The 20,889-nt window shown below is 34.2% G+C and overlaps 1 protein-coding gene across 1 annotated transcript; it reads right to left on the bottom strand.

Moving 5' to 3' along the window:
• Positions 1 to 1,276: 1,276 nt before the first annotated feature.
• Positions 1,277 to 19,304, bottom strand: LOC136028390 (troponin C-like). The gene is made up of 5 exons (XM_065706203.1): positions 19,165 to 19,304; positions 15,965 to 15,995; positions 8,031 to 8,294; positions 3,967 to 4,098; positions 1,277 to 1,442 (listed from the first exon to the last, which is right to left on the bottom strand). The coding sequence occupies exons 1-5, from the start codon at positions 19,165 to 19,167 to the stop codon at positions 1,414 to 1,416; spliced, it is 459 nt and encodes a 152-aa protein (XP_065562275.1). The 5' UTR covers positions 19,168 to 19,304; the 3' UTR covers positions 1,277 to 1,413.
• Positions 19,305 to 20,889: the final 1,585 nt, after the last annotated feature.

The following is a 20,889-nucleotide window of genomic DNA, read 5'->3' as shown; positions in this document are numbered from 1 at the left end:
CAATCCATTCCCCAAGGCCACAGGTCAGGCAAGGGTAAGCGATCTTGCCTGAGAGCTGTATCATACCTGGATCAAAGCTTATGCCTGTACAATTTTGTAGTAACATTTTGTTTCATTTTAAAAGGACATTGTAACTTTAAATTTCACTTTGAATTAGCCCATTCTAGATGCATTAGGGCCAATGACTTGAAATCCTCATTCCTGGGGAAAAACACACACACAAAAAAAAAATAAACACGCATCCATCTTTTTTCTAGAAAAAGAAATTAAGAATTTCACAATTTTTTAGATAGAATTTTGAAACCCTTACAGTAAGGTCCTCTGATATATTGAATCAGATGATGTCAGTATGATTCCTTGAGTTTGGGGATGTGCCCTCTCTTTTTTGATAATCACACATATTCTCTTAGACTCGTAGTTTTTGATAGGTAAAAGTAAACTCAATGAACTTTAAATTTTTGGAATCAGCATAATCTAATTCTTCTATTGTGTCTATTCCTATAAAAATTCTATTTTTTATAGCTTCGATTACAATTTAGCTGAGTTCCTTACAATTACCAAGAACCTTGTGATTTGCATTAATTTTTCTCTTTGCTTTTGCACAGTAACAAAGCCGTGTCCTTTTTTAGTACACATCTTTACCATTTGTGACAAAGTACTTTTGAATACTAACCAGCCTAAGTTCCTTTTCAATTGAAGTTTTTTTCCTTTTTTTAATATTTGATCACAACCTCTCTTGGTACGTTATTTTTATTAGTATACTGTTGAAACTGTTTACTGTTGAAACTATCTACTTTTGATGTCAATTAATTCAAGTGGAAATCCTTGCCTTTTATTACCTTAACGATCTGTATATTCGTATCTATAGACCACCTACTGAAACTAACTTGCAACCATTTATTATTTTCCGACACAAAATTGATTGTGATAAATTGGAGTAGGATGAAATAGATTGATGGAAATGTCTTTATAGGAAAACTAGAAGAAATTTTTCGTTTCAAAATTCTCTTTGACGAAAACTTAAAATAATTAAACTTATATTTAACGTTTCCATAGAAACTGAAATACAATTTCCATGAAAAGGCTTAATTTGAAAATCCCAGTAAAAAAAAAGAGAAAAGAAAAAAGCACAGCGTATTGTGCCCGATCAGGGCAATAAATAGAAGCCTAAATTAATGCCCTAATACTTTTTTGTCATTATACAAACTAAAAGTATTTAACTTGAAAGAGATCGCTGGGTATGTTTATACTACCGTTCCCCTTAAAGGTAGTAAAATACTGCTCTATATTTTAATGCTCAAAACAATGCCTTATTTGCAATTTCAAAAGTTTTTTAGTGCGAAAACAGTATTAAGAAAAAGAGAAAGATAAAGATTACAATTTAAATTCTTCTTCTTCTTCTCCAAACTGTCTTTATTCTCCAGTCATCATTTCCATGAATTCTGAAAAAAGTACAAGCATTAAAATCTTGACTTGGTGCTACCACGAAAGACAAATTCTTTTGCTTTTTGCTATAAACAAACCAACATTAAAGCAGCTTAGAAATATATAAAACAGAAAAAGATATTGAAACTATTAGCTGAAATCGGGAAGCATAAAATAGCTATCTAGGAAACATAGATTAATTCTTTTCACCAAATTGTATGAAAAATTGGTGTAAAATGAAGCCTTGTAAAAAAATTAACATTAGTTATTATTTTGTGTTTATATTGAGATTTGCATTACCATCCTTACGATTTCGATGGAAAATTACTCTTTTAGTCAATAATTAGTCTAATTGCGTAAACAGTCAGCTCGAAGACATGGGAAAGCTCCAAAGTTACATCAATGCTTCGCAAATTAAATATAAAAAAAACTAGATTTTTTAACTGAAAGTAAGGAGCGACATTAAAACTTAAAACGAACAGAAATTACTCCGTGTATGAAAGGGGCTGTACCCTTCTCAACGCCCTACTCTATACGCTAAAGTTTGACTCTTTCTCTCAATTCTACTTTATTAAACAGTAAAAAACTCTTCTCTGATACGCTGAATGCGACGGTGTAATTTTCGTTAAGATTCTATGACTTTTATGGGGTATTTCTCCCTATTTTCCAAAAGAAGGCAAATTTTCTCAGGCTCTTAACTTTTGATGACAAAAACTAAATTTTATGAAACTTATATATTTAAAATCAGCATGAAAATCCAATTTTTTTTGTATTTTTTTTGTATCAAAATTCCGTTTTCAGAGTTTCATTTACTATTGAGCCGGGTCGCTCCTTACTACAGTTGGTTAGCACGGACTGTTTGATTAAGAAACGTCAATGACCTTATATTTGTCTTGAACAAACTCTTGAGCAAACTTGTCCTGAACGAACAACAGTATTAAGAAGGGAATGTCAGTACAGTAAGAGTATATTTTATTATTACAATTCAAAAATACGTTTATATTTAGGCGACTAAGCCCTTGGAGTTCTTTCTGAAGAATTAAGCTTAATAAAGCAAGTATATATGGTTTACAGCTCTCACATAGTTGCACTTGTCACTTTTCTGCAGAGTTCGGGGTCTCAATTAAAAAGCAGAACAATTCTAAAGAAAATTTTTAATTTACATTATCAAATCCAATTTTGGTTCACTTCGAGAAATTGCTGGAAAAACCTCTTAATGAGAGTTTTACACACAGCGCATCACTGAATCACTCAATCAGAGACACAATTTTCTTATGCTCTGCTAATACGACAGCTTTTTAGCAACTTCGTTGCTTAATCACAGTAAAAGCAATATATAGTAGCGAAAAGTCCTATATTCTAAATTGAACATTTTTGACACAGATATAAAACCACAAAAGTTTCATGACCCAGCGTTTGGGCACGCCTTCACACCCTATTGCTCTGACGGTCTATCAACTTATCTAATAATGTTTGGCGAAACATTTTACGACTATATATCACCTTTTCTATGTTGCTTAATTTACCTTCTCTTTTATTCGTAAAACCACAAACGAAAAGCAGTTTTTGGTTTTAACTATAGTGCACAGGGCTCTATTATGACGAAACCAATTCAATACCTCATATAACAAACCTATAAAATGCATTAGGCGAAGAAACTTAGTAAAATGCATTACTGTATGCGCACTAAATATATTAAATAAGTTGTGCTGCCTACACAAGTGTCTGATAGTAAACCATAGTTATGAAAAAAAAAAAAGAAATGAACAAAGATTGTACCAAATATCAATTTGATGATAACCAGGCAGTCAAACCTTCAGGAAAATTTTGTTTCTCATGCGGATTTATCTGATGAATATATCGATAGGAATGTCTTGTCATGAAAAATATAGGAAAAAGATATACAATTCCATATTTGAATCTTGGTCCTTATCAACAATTCTATAGGATACTCTTGACGTCAGAATTCATCAAAAGAAAACTATCACAAGAAAAACAAATTGGCTCATCAGTTAAATATACATATACATCAGAAAAACATGTAGCCAAAAAAGTGTGTATCTAAAATATATTTTTAGTGGGAAGGGGGGATGGCTATAAAGAAAAAACTATCTAGTTCCAATTTTACATTGAAACTTGAACATTACAAAAATACAAAGTATGAAACATTTGGCTGGTGAGATTTTAACATTTTCAGTGTCTAAATGGTAATAGGCTTTTGAAAGAACAAAATAATATAATTTTCTTTTGGAAGAAGATTAAGAGCTATTCAGTTTTTGAAACCCTATCTGTGTGTGCTCTGGTTACATATTTTATTTTACTCTCTGATACAAATTTATAACAATCCTGTTTTTTTTTTCACTGATAATCAATCCCAATTTATCAAATAAGAGCTGATCAAAGCTATGATCTTCAAAATAACAAGCGTGACTGATAGACTTTCTGGTTCAAAAACTAGTCTTTTTTTGAAAGTGGGCCAGGCTTCTGCTTCCAGACAGATTCTCAAAACCCCACTCGGAATCCATCTCCCACAAGACTTACCATCAAAATCAACTGTTCCAGAACCATCGGTGTCTATTTCATCAATCATCATGTCAAGTTCTTCCTCGGTTAGCTGATCATCGAGCTCACGCAAAATCTCCTTCAAACTGCTGGTTGGAATGTACCCATTTCCTAAAAATAATATGGCATTATATATGTAAACGGTGCGAGAGAGCCAATAGTATTACTGAAGCTTAAACTCCACTTCTATTGAGAAATAACTTATATTGATTACGACTTGTGGGATATTTCTTTATAACGTGAAGAAAGCCGTCCCAGAGAAACCTTGCACTAAGAATTTCCCTGAGGTGGTATTACTAAATTGCAAGCTCAGTCTGCCACACTCGGAGCTGGGCTGGAAGATACATACCGTTAGAGTTAAACAGACAATTTTTATCCTTACTCAAAAAGTGGCATAGCCGTACATTGTAATATTTTCATAGGCAGCGCAATAGCTCTGCCTAAGTTAGAAGTGGTGTGGTCGCAATGTATTTTTCACTTTTTTCACAAAAGCACTTCGTATAGGATAAACTATCGTAGAAACTTCGGAAGGAGCTTTTTTGATTGGAAATTAAAAGTTCTAGTGCCCTTTCCAAGAGTCAAAAGAGATTGGATGTTAGTCAGTGCACCTCCCGCGCACATCAATTCCTCAAACTTAACCAATCAAACTTTGAAATTATCATTCCGTTCAACATAGTTGAAAGGTCCAGTAACTCTGAATATACCAACCCCCTCCTCACCCATCTCTATGTGGAAAATCTATAAACTATACAATTTACCCCGTTTACATATAGTATTTTCTATTGAGAAAGGTGGGCATGTTCGACCTTTAGTGTTCAAAAAGATGAAGAGCATCCAGGTAAACTTTTCAGGGGATATTGAGAGGAGTATTGAGCAAATTGAAACAACTTTATGTGCATATGAGCTGTCGAAAAGGTGTAACTCAGGAATGATTTTGTTAATTTGGAACGTTCAGGTAATGGTAAGGGAGATAATCAATTGAACAAAACGGAAATTTTTGCACGTTACTACTACTACTACTACTAATGCTAATACTACTACTGGTAATACTACCACTACCATTACTTTTAATATTATCATTTTTATCATTATAGCTACTACTTATGTAGCGAGTACTACCGAGGCCGAGAGCACTGAATTAAGAATTTGGGGGAACGTTGAGGGGAAAGTTGAACCAAATCAAAGTATACTATATGCATATAGATTGTCAAAAAGGTGTATCAGTAATACTTTTGGAAAGGCTTACAGTATCAAGCTGAAACTTATATGGTAAGTTCAGGGTGGGGGGGGATGTACAGCTGGCCAAATGGCAAGTTGTGCGTACTACTTCTACTATTACTACTACTGTTGCAACTGTTGCTACTATTACTAATACAACACCTACAGATTGTCAAAAGGGTGTATCTCAGGAATGGAGTAGGAATTAAGTTGAAACTTTCACAGAATGCTTTAAATGGCCATTCATCGACCAAAAGGCAATGCATGCATGCTACTACTAATACTACTATCACTAGTACGGATACTATTACTACAACTACTACTTTTATGCAAGTTGTCATGCAGGTAATCAAAAGGGTTTATCATCAGCAATATCTTTGGAACGACCTGGTGTGTGAAATTGAAACTTGCAGGGCTTGTTGTGGGGGATTTTGAATTGACCAAAAGGCAATTTTTGCATCAAATTACTACTACTATTACTACCACCACTGCTACTGCTACAACTGCTACAAATATTACTACTTCTAGTGCTACTTAAGCTAAGGCTACTACCAGTTCCACTACTACTACTTCTCTTACTATTAATAACACCGGTACTACTACTGCTAATACTAAAGCTAAGAATATTAAGGTGAAATTTCAAAATATATTGGAACAATATTGAACTAAATCAAAACACAGTATGCGTTACTAGTTGTCAAGAGAACACGTCCAAAAACAGAATACAACGTGAAAATACTGTTGTATTTTCCCAAGTTGTATTTGTTTGGAAAAATGAAAAAAAATTTCTATTTTTGATTTTTCAATGACCATGTTAGAAAAAAGGTATTTTCTAAATCTATGGTTGGCAACACACATAGAGGGTAAAGTTATAACTCTCCTGGGTCATCAATGGCGAGTACGAGAGTGAGGTGTACTTGCCTCTAAATCCTTTTGTCTCCCCCTCCACCCTAAATTTGAAAAATAAATTATTTTGGTATTTTTTCATTGACCTTTTCATCTGCCCTCTGTTTCTGTTTTCATTGAAAGAACTGAAAGGACAAAATTTCCATGCTTATGATCTGAGATATACATTTTACCTGCCCCAAGCTTTCTGTAATTAATTCCACTCCCACTCCCTTCTTTATGTTTTCACCGTTGTTGTGTATTTATGTCTCTTCCACTATAGAAAATTCAATGTACTTGGATCTGTATTTTCTTCTAATTTTAAAAACATTTTGTGCCTTGAAGTAACAAAAAATATACCCAAATATAGTCGATCGTATTTTTTCTGAAATGAAGTGATTATGTTAGAGAATTTAAACCGAGTTTGCCACCATTCGGCTTTCTACAGCTCCTGTGTTAAGTAGGATCATCCCATGCAAATAATCGATTTGTCTAGCTAATTCATATGTTTATACGCTGAAAGATTTCCCTATCTTAAGCACTTAGTTTTAAATTTATCATTTGGCTTGATTTGATCTTGTCAAATTAATGAGTAGACAAAAGAAAGCTCCATAGCACACTTCATCAATTTGAATTTTTAGTTTATTTTTGTCTGACAGATGCCGAAACAGACAGTGAGATGTTTTCTTTTTAGCAATGATTTTAAATGTTTACTCCTAGAAATTAGTAGGTCTAGAATTAGGTAGACTAAATTTAGAAATCCTTTCCAGATGCTGTGTTTTGTTTATTCAAGTTGGATCTCATAGATATAGAATTGGAAACAGCTCCTTTTTTTCTTGTTTTCTTTTATTTTTGTTTCTAAGGGTTCTGACGTTCTCCTTTTCGGTGAAAATATTATTTTTTGTACATTCAACTCGCTAAACCTCTTACAAGCACCGACTTCACTAAAGAATGAGAAAGGGCCCCATTCTTTATTTCTAAATTGGTAAAGATTTGTCCATTTCTTGCGGAACGTTTTTGAAATTTTGAGAAAGCGAGACAGCAATTTTATCTTTTTTGACAACAGCGGCTTGGAATGAGCACTTTTCCTGTTTTTCTATTTCATTTTGTTTCTAAGGGCCCAAATATTTTTAATTTCGGGTATTTCAGAGCATATTCAAAAACATTTTTCCTTTAGAGTAAAAGTTTACAGTATCTTGCTAAACCTGTTACAATCACCAACGTTTTTATGGGACAGGGCAGGGGCTCATTCCCCCCCCCCCCCTAAATAAAAATATCATGGAACATTAACTAAAAAGTGAATAATCTGGAAAACCAAGGAAAAACTGATTTCAAGACCGGTTTCATGATTCACTGCAATATGTCCGTTTTCGACAAATACTCCCTATTTTTATAATTGATATGGCTATACCAGTGGTTCCTAACTGATTTTAGGCCATGCCCACCTAAGCATTTCTCAAATCCTGATGCCCCCACCCTGATGCCCTGATATCCAAATTGTGTTGCTCAAAATCTTATACGTATTCACTTGAAGGAAGCCGAAATCAGCGTGAACTTGGTATATTTTTCGAGCCATCCTCAATTCATAATTTAGACTGATTTTCTTTAGTTTAATATAAGTGAAATGTAATTATTATGCTAAATGTTTTCTGCATAAAGCACCTTATATTTAATGCACAACGTTATTACATTACCATCATTTCGCTCGTTTAATACATTTGAATATGACATGATTCAATCGAAAAATGTATTTTTTTTTTTTTTAATAGAGGCTGTAGAGTATATCAGCCAAAAGATGTATGACCTCTAAAACGCCACCCTCCCCCCCAAAAAATATTGTCATGCCCCACGTCGGGAATGACGAGGATAAAATAAACAGGTTTCTGACATGCCGCATCTACCCATACCTGTTTTCAGCCGTCCAAGAAATAAGCATTTACCTTCTTTATCGTAAAGTCTAAATGCCTCTTTCAGCTCTTTTTGTAATGCATCTGTGTCTTCTTCTATTATAAACTTGGCTGCCAGAATTACAAATTCACTGAATTCCAATTGTCCTGATTTATCAGCGTCTACTTCTTCAATAAGCTCTTCAAGGACTTTACCATCATAGGCTTGTCCCATTAGTCGAAGAATTGTCCCAACCATGTCACATGGGATGCTGCCCTTTTTGTGGCTGTCAAAGCTATCAAACGCTTTTTTAAGAACTGTAAAAGTAATCAATGCTGGTCATGTCGTGTTATGATAAAATATTAGTTAAAGCACCAAGGACAGTGAAAATCAAATTGGATTGTCTGATTCGATGAAGCGGAAGCCTGGGAAAATCAGGACTTTGACTTTTAATTTAAAAAAGATTTGGACCAAATCAAACAATCCGCGGAAACCAGTTATATGTAAGGAGCAATTCGGTCCAATAGTAACCGAAATCCTAAAAATGAATCAATGGATACATCAAAAGAATTGGCTTTTTATGCTGATTCTGTTTAATTGGCCTATTATGCTGATTCAGTTTAACCCGTCAAAAGCTTAAAGCCTCAGAAAATTTGTCAGATTTTCAAAAAAGGGGGAAAACAGCTCCAAAAAGCGGAATGTTATATTTTCGGCAGAAGGAAGACTACGGATGTGTGTTAATTTCTTCTTTTTTGTTCCAGGTGTGATCCTATCGAGCCAATGGCTGTAGAAGATCTAGTTCTGGATGGTCATAATCTCTAGTCCCCATTTTAAGTGACAAGAATATTAAACGACACATAGCCCCCTTTCCTAGCCCATTATTTGCCCAAAGACATCTGAACAAAATTTAAGATGGCCATTTAATTCTGCACAGTTGAAAGGCCCAATAGCTATGCTGGAAGTGATGGCATGACCCTCCATAGTCCCTGGGGTAAGGGTTGTAAGTTACCCAATTTGCCCACACTGTCTGGGTTTTTCCAGGGTAATTTTCTACATGCAGGGGGAAGGATTTTCTGTGGGAAAACTCTCCGTAGGAACAGCAGTTTCAGGATGAATTTTCCAGAAAAATATTACAAGAATAAAATGGGATTTCTGGACATAATTAAAAAAAAGAAATAAAATTATAAAAAGAAAAATTTTTTAACTAAAACTAAGGAGCAGCAGCATTAAAACTTAAAACTAACAGAAATCTGTGCATATGAGGGGTGTATTTCTTCGACCCTCGCTCTTTACGCTAAAGTTTGACTTTAATTCCTGATTCTTAAGAAGAGACTACTCAAACACAAGGGTCTTTGGTTTTGAATGAAAAGTGTTACTAAAGAGTTTTGGGACTTCAGCTTGAAGAGCGAGGGTTGAAGAAGGGACAGATTGTAAGCGTTGAAGTTCTTATTAACGAAAAACTTTAGATTTAGCCGATTAGTTTAGCTTATTTATTTTCACGGTTCAACATAGTAACACTGATGAAAATTTGACGTTGCCAAAAAAGAAACATTAAGAGTAAAAAAAAAACATAGATGGTGATGCTATACGCTGTGCTTGATCATCACTCTTATATTGGAAAATAGCGAGAAAATGATCAGAAATATCACTAATCAGCACCAAATTATCTAAGACATCTAGTGATGAAAAAATACTATCAATAAGAGACGCATGCATGTCAGTAACTCAGGTTGGTATACAAACTGAAGGTAGAGTTCCCGAAGAGAGCATCATCGACAGAAATTCAATAGCTGAAGCAGAATTTTGATCCAGAGGTTGAGGTTAAAATCACCCATAAGGATTAGCTCATAAGGATGTTTTTGGACTGAGTCCAAAACTTCTTCCAGAATTTTCAAAAACGAAGGAATAGATCCACTGAGGGACCTATAAACCAAACCCACAGCTAAATACTTACGCATTGATTTAATCTCAATAAAAAGGGATTCAAAGATTCCTTTCTCATTTCTGCTCAAATCACTTCAGACATTATATGTAAGACGATCAGCAATATAAAGGACAAGGCCACCTCTTGCCATCCGTTTCCTGTTCAGCCTCTCCATCCTATATCCCGGAATATCTAAAAGGATATCATTTTTGGAATCTAGGAAAGTTTCACATAATCCTATAACATCAGGAGTTCCACCACTGACGATCAATTTCAGCTCATCAAAAGACAAGCAAAGACCCTGAATTTTAAGATGAAGCACAAAGAAAACATCATCACATTTAGAGGAGGCAGAACCATTTAAATGTGAAACATACTTACTTTTATTAGCCGAATTAGAATCAATAATCTTGAGATTTCTACTTCCAATTGAATTATTAATTATATTTTCAATATCTAAAGGATTATTTTGTAATTCAATTGAACGTTCCCCCAAAGAGTTGATAGCAACCTCGTCACCAATAGAAATTGTCGATTTGCTCATGGTGGATGGCAGTTCCGCTCCATGACCAAACCCACCAGACCAAAGGTATAAGGAAAAAATATAAGGAAAAAAATAAAAAATAGTATAAACGAGGTAAGGATAAATAAGAAAAAGCAGGGAAAGAGAAGGAAAAAGTAACAAGGAAAAACCAAGAAATAAACAAATAATCAGCACTGGTAATTTAATCGCGAAAGAACCACGTATATGCCAAGATATGAAATTTGTAGCACGTATGGCCTGGAGCTTTACAACTAACACGAAAAGGACTGTTCTTACACGGGGATTCAGATTTCGACTTATGGTCACTAGCTCCGCATTTTGAGCATAGGGTAGTGTATGTGCAGTTTGCTGCAAGGTGGCCCGTCATATGGCAGTTAAATCATCGACGAGGCAAAAACACAAACTCCTGGGTGGCAAGTCGCTCATAGCCGATTTTCACTGATTCTTGTAGGAACTGATCTAAGTCTTTTCTTGATTTGAAATACGCTTTGAATGTGCGTGACGCACCACACTTAGCTGTTTTGATGCATTTTGGGATTAATTCCTTCAGTGACGAGTCGACTAGTTCGTCCGGTACTTGTTTAATAACAGCAACAAAAGCAGGCTCCTTAAGTGTAGCATTTAGAGTGGGTTCAGAACGCTTTGCCTTTTCAACAATTAGACTAGCGGTTTCTTGAGACGAGACGACAAGTTTCCATTCATTCTTGCCACGGCGTAGCTCAGATACATCGCTGCCAGGGCTAGGACAAAGACTGTCTATAAATGCTTGGCACTCTGTTGGGCCTTTTAGCTCTTTTGGAGGGTTTTTTAGTATTACAGCATACGAGGGCTTAGGTATTGAGTCATGACTTTGGGACAAGACCAGTGACTGGTCAGAACGCTGTCCAATTTACGCGATAACTCATTGACCTTGGATACAACTGTGGAATTTACGGCCTCTCCTATAGTTGGGACTTCACATGGACTAAGAATAAAAAATTTTGGGATTTTTAGGTTCTGCTTGGCAGCAGCAACTAAAGTTTTATACATGTTAAGAATATTATCTTCATCTTTAGAGTGAGCCACCATTCGGGTTGTAACACTTAGTTCGGCATAAAGAACTTTCTTTGTTTGGATGATGGTATGGCGATCAAAATAAGCGACAGCTGCCTTTTGGATTAACTCTTCCCTAACTCCATCAGTTAGAGATAGGCTTAAAAAGTTCAAAACAGGATTCAAAATTAATTTGTCTTCCATTTTACACTGACCAAATGCTTTCTAAAATTAACCGGCCTCACTCCTTTACTCCACCTTCCTCTCTTTTCTTTTTCTCTCCTCTCCTTCTATTCCCTCTCTCCTTACATTCAATTTAAGTCCACAGAATATCAAATATGTGAAATCAATAGATGTTGACACCTTGATAAACTGTCACACAAGTTTTAATTAAAAACTGGTATTTTGCCAAATACTGCGAGGTGTAGCAAGTTGGATTAAAATTCATACTTCAGACTATCAGGTATGTGAAAATGAAAAATAATCCGATTAATGTTGACACCATGAAAGCTAGTTCACTATTGAACTACTGAACTATTGCAAAATATTGCAATTTTCATATTTAGTATGATGTTTTTGGGCAAGAAGATCTTATTTTGAACTGTTTAGCCCCTCAGAGATAATTAACAGGCGTTCTTGAAAAGGTTCTTTGTTGAGTTTTTCTCTTTCTCTCTTTTTGATTAAACAAAAAAACAAGTTTTTTTAAATGAAAGTAAGGAGCGACATTAAAACTTAAAACGAACCGAAATTACTCCGTATCTTTTCCTCCTCAACGCCCCGCTTTTTACGCTAAAGTTTGACTCTTTCTCTTAACTCTACATTTTAAAACAGTAAACTTTAAAAACTAAACTTAAAAACTTTAGCGTAAAGAACGGGGCGTTGAGGAGGAAAAGCCCCTTTCATATACGAGTAATTTCTGTTCGTCCTTAAGAATGACCCCTGAATCACAAAGGCCGTAGAATAAACAGTTGAGATTACTAAAAATACTTTAGCGTAAAGAGCGAGGTATTACGAAGAGGTAAACCCCTCATATGCGTAATAATTTCTGTTCATTTTAAGTTTTAATGCTGCTCCTCACTTTCAGTAGAAAAAACTTTTTATATTTATTTTTTCATTTTTTTTTAAATAATGCTAGAAAATCCTGCGCCCCCTCCATTGAAAGTCTCTTCCCCCGTGAGAAGCTCCTCCATGGAAAGATCCTCAAACGTAACCCCCCCCCCCCTCAACTCTCCCCCCAAACCAAAAAAAATCCCCCTGAAAACGTCCGTACACTTCCCAGTAACCATTACTATATGTAAACACAGGTCAAAGTTTGTAGCTTGCAGCACCTCCCGCGAGGACTGCAGGGGAGTAAGTCGTCCTCAAAGACATATTTATTAGGTTTTTCGACTATGGTGAATAAAATGGCTATCTCAGAATTTTGATCCGGTGACTTTGGGGAACAAATGAGCGTGGGAGGGGCCAAAATTTGAGATTACCATTTTGTTCAGCATAGTTGAACTGTCCAGTAACTACGTCTCTATGGATATTTGGTATTTCAACCCCCCACAGATATACAATTTGTCAAATATGCTGCATAAACTAAATATTGCTTTAAGACTAAATCAAAAGGCATTGTGTGTATGCTGGTTGCCAACAAGACAACTCAGCAATATCCCAAGAATGACTGGGAATATTAAGTTCAAACTTTCTGAGCTACTTCTCTTGCTACTTCTGCTCTTACAATTAAACTAAATCTTTAGAGTGTATTCAGGTTGTCAAAGAGCATAAACATATTCCTTTTTTAGAGTGGTATCAAGTTTTATTTTACAAGTTAACTTGAAGAGGTATAAAAATAATTTAAAAAATACAATATTTATCCAAATTTTCAAAAAGTTTTACTCGCAAAAATTTTACTCGGGACCCCGGTCCCTAGAAATCAAAAAGACATTATTGAGCAAAATAAAATGGTATGGAAAATTAAAAATGTGTTCCAAAAGGGATTAAGTGAAATCTTCAGTCTTAAAATTTTGCTTCAAAGCCAATTAAATAAAGCCTTTATGCTGTAGTAATCTCAGTTCCGAGTTCTAGTCAGTACGTCCCACATATGAGCTTCCGCACGTACATGGAATCCAATAGACTCTACTTTTTTGCCAAAATGAAGTTAGATCCTTCCCAGAATTTAGGGAACCGTTCAAAGTATTACTACTCTTTAAAGCTACATTTAGACCAATACTTTGTAAAATTCTTTTAAGTTTTTCACTTAGCCCGGGTACATACGGTAAGGAGCAAAAAATATCCTTCTCTTAAGTTGTCTCCGAGACTTTTTAGACATCTTTAGTAACTTTTTCCTTCTGTTTGAAAAAGTCTGGTTAATCAACCCCTGAATTAACCATGTTACAAATTAGTATTTTTCTTAGGAAAGACAACTTCTAAAATAATTTCAGAGAGCAAATACTAGGGATCCGGTCAGTTAAAGAAACTATCAAACAAATTTTCACTTGGTGAGTGTGACCGGAGCTAAACGACAAAAATTTATTGCTATTAATCGGTTTTCTGTAAATTTTAAAATCTGGACTATTTTCCCCCGAACAATTGAGATGTTCCGAAAATCTTTTTAATTCCTCCTGCCCATAATTTCATACTGAAATTATGTTATCCATATACCAGCCCCGAAAATTATGTTCTCTAACGGAATTGTTTTAATACTTTCCACCAAAATATTACCTAAAAATGGAAATAAGGGGGCCCTAAGAGGTAAACCATTTACTTGTTCGAAAAAATCGTTTCTAAATTGAAAAAATAAGAGGACTCATTGTACAACCTTACCAAATACACAATTACAGAAACTTTCAAATTTTTTTTACCAATATTCAAATAAAAATTTCTTAACAACTTTCTTTCTACAAGAGTTTCGACTGTCTCTACATAGATATTTGTGTACATTGATACAATGTCGAGGCTTGACTCCAAAGAACTTGAAGAAATTTCTATTTCTTTTAGTTTTTTAACCAAATTCGAAGAATTCTTAATGTATGAAATTTGTATAGACAAAAGTGGTTTATAGATTAACACTAACAACTTGCTCAAAACACTTTTCAGCGACCTTGTACTTGACACAATTGGTAGTAATGGTAGGTTCGGCTTCTGGATGTTGGGAAGTCCATATAATAAGAATAAGAATATTAAACAATGTTTAGTTTATTTTATTTCTTATATAAATTATTTTTTTAGTAGTTCTAGTTTAGTATTACTACCGATTACGGTCACTGCATATTTGACTTAAATATCTAGTATTTTTGTGAAATTTATTGCTGTCTATTAAAAGGATTTTATCCCTATTTTAACTTGTATTTTTCGTTTTTTTGTTTTTTTTTTTTTTTAGTAAAGTGCAAATTATGTTCTGGTCTAGAGAAGTAATGGGGGTTGTCAACCCTAGTCATATTGATTTCTGCTTGTGAGCTTGACTTAATTATGTATTGTAATTTCTGTTTGTCTTGGGTTTCATTTATTTATTGATGGTTATTTGTGGTAGTTTAACGCGTGGTAGATTATTTGACTTTATTTCTGCTCATTTTTGGTTTAATAGAGCTCTTTACATTTCTTTGGAAAACTTAACTTATGGAAATAATTTCTTTCAATTAATTTTATTAAGGACTTAATCCTCACCAACAAGCGCAACATTGCTCCATGTCGTGGCATTTATTTTGACACATTTTGTGCTTTATTTTAAGTTGTTTTTTTTTTTTAAACCAGAAACGAATGGAAATTAACATGAATGATAATTCCAAGCTTAAGAATTGCTGGTGAAACAGACTTCAATATAAACATATATTAAAATGATCAGGGCAGACCTAAGACAAACATCAAAATACTAAAAATGATCTTAGACTACCACCCCATTAAGCCTTGCCCTTGGTCTAAAGCGTCTTTAGGCATTCAGCATAATCTATATAGCCTGTCCCTTGCCCCTTGGGCTTCGATTTTCTTGTCATCTTCGCAAAAAAATTTATTGAGCCTTCTAACTTTTCTGAATAAAATGGTTATTAAGAAGATTTGATCCTACACTAAAGAGGTGTTACGGGGGAACCATAAAAAAAGAGGCACGGGGAGGAGGGCTGATTGTCTTCCAATCCCCTTGAGTCCTAGGAAGGAGTTGAGCCTTTCAAGTTCCAATTGAATGAGCTCCATCCCGAGTTTGTACGACCCCTTCCATATAACATTGCTAAGGAAAAGAAAAGGCTACTTCATTCAGAAAGTCGAGCCCTAAATCTTTCAATTTTCTGGTGTAATACTAATTTCTTTTTAAATCCTGTACTGAAGGCATACGATCTTTCCCGTAAATAGTTACTGCCTCATTTTTGCTCTTATGCCTGAACTGTTACATACAAAATCCCTAGTAAAATTATACATGGAAAATCCACTTCAGTAGTAGCTCAATTATAGTCAAATTGTACGTCTAAGAAACAACTCCCTTGCATAAAAAGAAATGCATTAGAATAACTTACTTTGAAGTTGGTCCTTTGTCAGGTCTTCCGCCTGCAAAAAAAAGGCAGAGTTTATCATTCCCTAAGAGACAACAACAACAAAAAAACATAATTCTACCCATAATACTAATTTACTTCATTAATTGACCTTATTTTCTATTTTGTATAAAAATTCTAATAAAATTTTAGAATCGCATTTTTTTAGAATGCGTTCGTATATTCCTTATTTAGAGATTAGTTTGAATCAGAATTCTTCTTATTTTGAACAAATATAAGAGACATAAAATGTTTTGGGTAATTAGATATTCCTAGAAGACTATGCTGATAACTTTATCTTATTCCCGTTTTCTGCAATAAATTATTTCTTTAAAAATATTACCATTGGAATTTATATTCCGGATTTGTTCATTAGAGTTTATTCTAGGATAAAAAATTGAGAGTAATACACCCCTCTTTCGTCTAAGTCCTCTTCGGATACATAATACCTTGCATATCAAGTTAATGGCAAATTTAAAACTACTGCTCTTTTTCTACTTGTGTGTTATAAGTTCGTCTTAGTACCTGTTTCGAAAAGTGCCATATGTTACCTTCTGGAATGGAAAGGCTGGGAAGCATATAATATATAATATCCATTGTCGAAAATCCTTAAGCCGTGGCATATAGTCCTCCCTCTTGCCGTCCCCCTCCCAAACCCCCCTTAATGAGTAAAAATCTAAAATCACCTTTAAAAAAATATATCTAATAGACAAAATGCAGTTTATTTAATCCTATTTTTCATGAAAATAATTGAATTTGTTGGGTAGAAATTTTCAAAAATACCTAGTGACGACATACCCCTTGGACTCTCTAGTTACGTGACAAAGTTGGACATACTCTTATCTTGTGGGACATGTTGAGAAAGGTAGAAAGTAATGTGTATGTTTAATGCCGAATCTTTACACACACAAAAACTTAGTGACTGCTTTTTTATTTCTAAATTGAGTGAAAATCTTTTTGTAAGGTTCAGTTCGTATGTTTGGAGAAGAAAATCGTGCAAAAACTGATTTTAAGCAAAACCCAATATTTTTTTCTACAGAAATATTCGGATCTAAAATGTAGAGCGAAAAAAAGTAATTGTTTCGCTGATAACGCAGGACATGTCTTCAAAACTTACTTAAATCAATGCACTCTTTATATTCTCCAATATTTGCAAAGTTCTAAAAAATAGCCCTTTACGGAAAACTGAGCTTGCTAGAGTAAATTAAAAACTTGTGATTGGATGATGATCGTCAACATGATATTGACGGACTATTTTTTACAAGCCACTATTTGGATTTTTCGAACGCTCTGTTTTTTAAGGTTGGTTTTGTGCTTCTAGAAAAATGCTAAATTTTACATTTCTATCGATTTTCGAAACTTATAACGCTTCAGTTTACGGAAGATAGTCTTAGGAAGGAGGGTAGTAATAGTCTTAGAAGATAGTAGGTATATCTTCCGTAATCTGCAAAGCAATAATAATAATAATAATAATAATAATAATAATAATAATAATAATAATAATAATAATAATAATAATAATAATAATCATCATCATCATCATCATCATAATAATAATAATAATAATAATAATAATAATAATAATAATAATAGCAATAATAATAATAATAATAATAGGTTGTTCCTAGTTTCAGAATTGCTTTTTACTTCCGTTAAGAAGAACTTAACCTTTTTTAAGAACCTGACTATCGATCCATGTTCACTCAGGATATTATTGTCTTTTAATGGCAATTTTGCGTGGAAGGGTTTGTTGTAAAGCTTGGAAGAGAGTAAATCGTTGAAAATTGAAAGTACGCCTTTTCAAAATAATTGGAAGATAACCAGCCCCCTACCTATGCCCTTTTATCCACAACCAATACACTCTCTGTTTTTAGCCCTCATGATACCAGACCAAGAGGTCAAAACAGTCCTTTTGTTCAAAATTGCAGACAGATTCAATATAAAATAACTCTGGGGATGAGGTGAACCCCAGCTCCTGAGACAAAGGCCATGAATTTGATTTGAAAATAGGTTTTATATAATATATAGAAAATAGAAAATAGGTAAGGGAGAGGTGCTTCATCTGTGGTGTTTGATTGACTTGAAACTTTTAAAGATTGTCCCCGTGGCCAAGAAGAACAAATATTTTATAAGAACGATGGAAGTTGTCAGGGGTCTGAAAACGGACCTACAAAACATTTTGTCTATGGTGAGATTGAAACTTGCAATTGTAATTCTTTGGCCGGAAAAACCTTAATATACACCGAAGAATCTTCCCCTAAATAAAAACTCGGCCCAAAAAGAGCCAAAAGTTTTCATCCAATCAGCTTGAAACTCATATCATTCATTCTTTGGGCTTAAAGGATCGAAATAATGTGGCCCAACAAAAGACCAAAAATGGCAAAAAAATTGTTGAACAGGTTGAAACTTAAAACTGAAACTTGAAACTTAAGACCATGACCAAGGAAAATGTACAAAAATATTTTTTTCATTCGGGGAATTGGCTTCCATAAAATGAGATGCCAAAGAGACCAATTTTACAATCAGCCTAAAGTGTATCCATGTTTTGGCAAATTGAGAATTGACTATTCAAAATATTCAGTGCTTTTTAATGCTAAATTATTCACTGAAAGACCATTTCATCTCAGACTTTATGATCGAGTGATTTGTCGTCATATTTTATATTATTACTCACTCGATTTGACTAGGATGAAACAAAATAAATAACAAAGTTTAATATGTTAGGATCAATAATATTGCATTTGTGTCATGTTACTCGTTATTAAGTCAACTCTATTGCATAGACAGGGGCGTATCTGGGAGTTTTTTGGGGGGTATGGTATTTTTTGGTGGGGGAGTACAAAAAAATCTTGAAAAATGCATCAAAAACTTGTTTATATGCCTTTTGCTTCGTTTTTACGAGTCAGACAATTTTTTGGGAGGGATGGGTTTAAACTCGGCAATCCTCTCCCCTGGATGCCCTATGCATAGGCAAGAAAAAAATAAAATCAAAACGTGGTTACGTAAAAGAATATATTCAACGGGAGTATATAGCCGGTAGCTTTTTGGTCGCTGCCATAAAAGGTCTAGTGAAAGATTATGTGCCTTTTTACCTCCCCCCCCCCCCCATTTACCCCTTGTAAGCAGCCTATAGAAAAAAATAATCACTATTTTTCAAAAGAACAAATTCACATATTCGTACTCACCATTTTTACACCTTTTCACTCCTCTGGCTTTATCAATACTGAATCAAATTATACCCCTATTTCAACTTAAGAGTGAAATATTACAGTCGTTTGCGTTGTATTTAGAGAATAGGGAAATGTTGAACACTTCTATCTTCCGGAATCGTAAACAATAAGAGCATGGAAACAGCATACAGGTTACTGTTATTTTAAAGCAAATGTCCGACTCTCATAAAACTACTGGTTTTACGACTTCAAAGAAGGAGTAAATTTAATTTGGCAAACACAATTAGTCAAGTGCTTAAAAAATTCCTGAGAGAAAAGATATTCACAAGGGAAGTAAAAACAAACTGCAAAATACATAATAATGAACTTAACTTTTATTTACTTTTATTAATAAAAACTGTATTTTATTTCTAAACAAAAATATAAACTATTACAGATATAAATCACTACGCTAGGGAAGAATTTAAATTTTTCTAACGCGTAGCAATTAACTACATAAACATTCTTAAAGACATCCTAAATTAAAAATAATAACAAAAAAAAATACAGAAATGTTCCCAGAAGAATCTTATACCAGTTAAAATAATAATGAAATATTATGGATATACAAGGAAAGAATGTTCATGTCTGAATGTTTAGAATTTGATCATAGTAGGAAGAAGTTAGACTCATCTGAAGAGGCATCTGACTTCAAATCTTACAACCCTTTGTATTTTATAACAATCCACTGTCTCGCTATATTTTTTTCATAATTCCTTTATTCCCGGTTATGTTATCTCCCTCCCAAAAGCAATTCTGTGTGCCTGATGGGGACAATCAGGGGTCCTTTAGAAATTAATTCGCTGGTATATACCTTGTTTAAATTATATATTAGCATCACCTATATCAACATTACATTAAAAATGTGAAATGTGTTTTCAATACGCTCGTTCCACCCCTATAATAAATATAGAAAAAATTAACAAAAATATCGAAAATACACAGCTAGTGACAATTTTTTAAAAAGTAGGGAAATTTCGCGAATGGGCTCCAATTAGGCTTATCTAATGTTAGGAAAAGTAGTGAAATTAGAATGCTGGGGGGGAAATTTAAAAATAAAACTGTGACAAGCGAGAAAGAACTATAAACCAAAAATTTTTTAAAGAATTAGATCAAAATAAAACAGAAGAAAACTGTAAATAAAACATGATTAGGACAGGAGGTAAAACCTAATATGATTGACAAATGTCACGACTTGGAAGTAGTGACGGGTCAATCTACTTAAGCGGCCAGTACCCCCGGAGTAGAAGCGGTCAGTACCCCTGTCTATATAAGCGGCGCCCTATCCCGTCATCCCGATGATAGCCGGCCGGCACCAGTCATAGGGAATGTGTACTTTTGTTTGTTGCGTGATTAGAGCTAACGGTGACCCAATCATGCGTAACTTGGCTTCAGTATCTCTACGTTGTTTTGCTTGAAAAGAAAAACCCAAGAGTGTAGGAAAACCCTTCAGGAAGCCCACTAAATAAAGATTGCCTTGGATTTTACCAATAGTTTCTTAAGAAAAAAACCTACGCTAAGTCAAGATTTCCTTGGGTGTTATGTTTTAAAGCTTACGAGGGTCAGGCCTCCTTTACCCCCAAGATTTCCTTTGAAAAAGCCCCAGTTTTGTTTTACTCCACGATGTCCTTTAAAAACCTTCTGGGCTTTTTTACCCCAGGATTTCCTTGGGTGTTATGTTTAAAAACCTACGACGGCTTG

The sequence above is a fragment of the Artemia franciscana genome, chromosome 6 (assembly GCF_032884065.1).
Source record: "Artemia franciscana chromosome 6, ASM3288406v1, whole genome shotgun sequence".
In the NCBI taxonomy this organism is placed as follows: domain Eukaryota; kingdom Metazoa; phylum Arthropoda; class Branchiopoda; order Anostraca; family Artemiidae; genus Artemia; species Artemia franciscana.
This window is presented reverse-complemented; position numbering and strand designations above follow the sequence as displayed.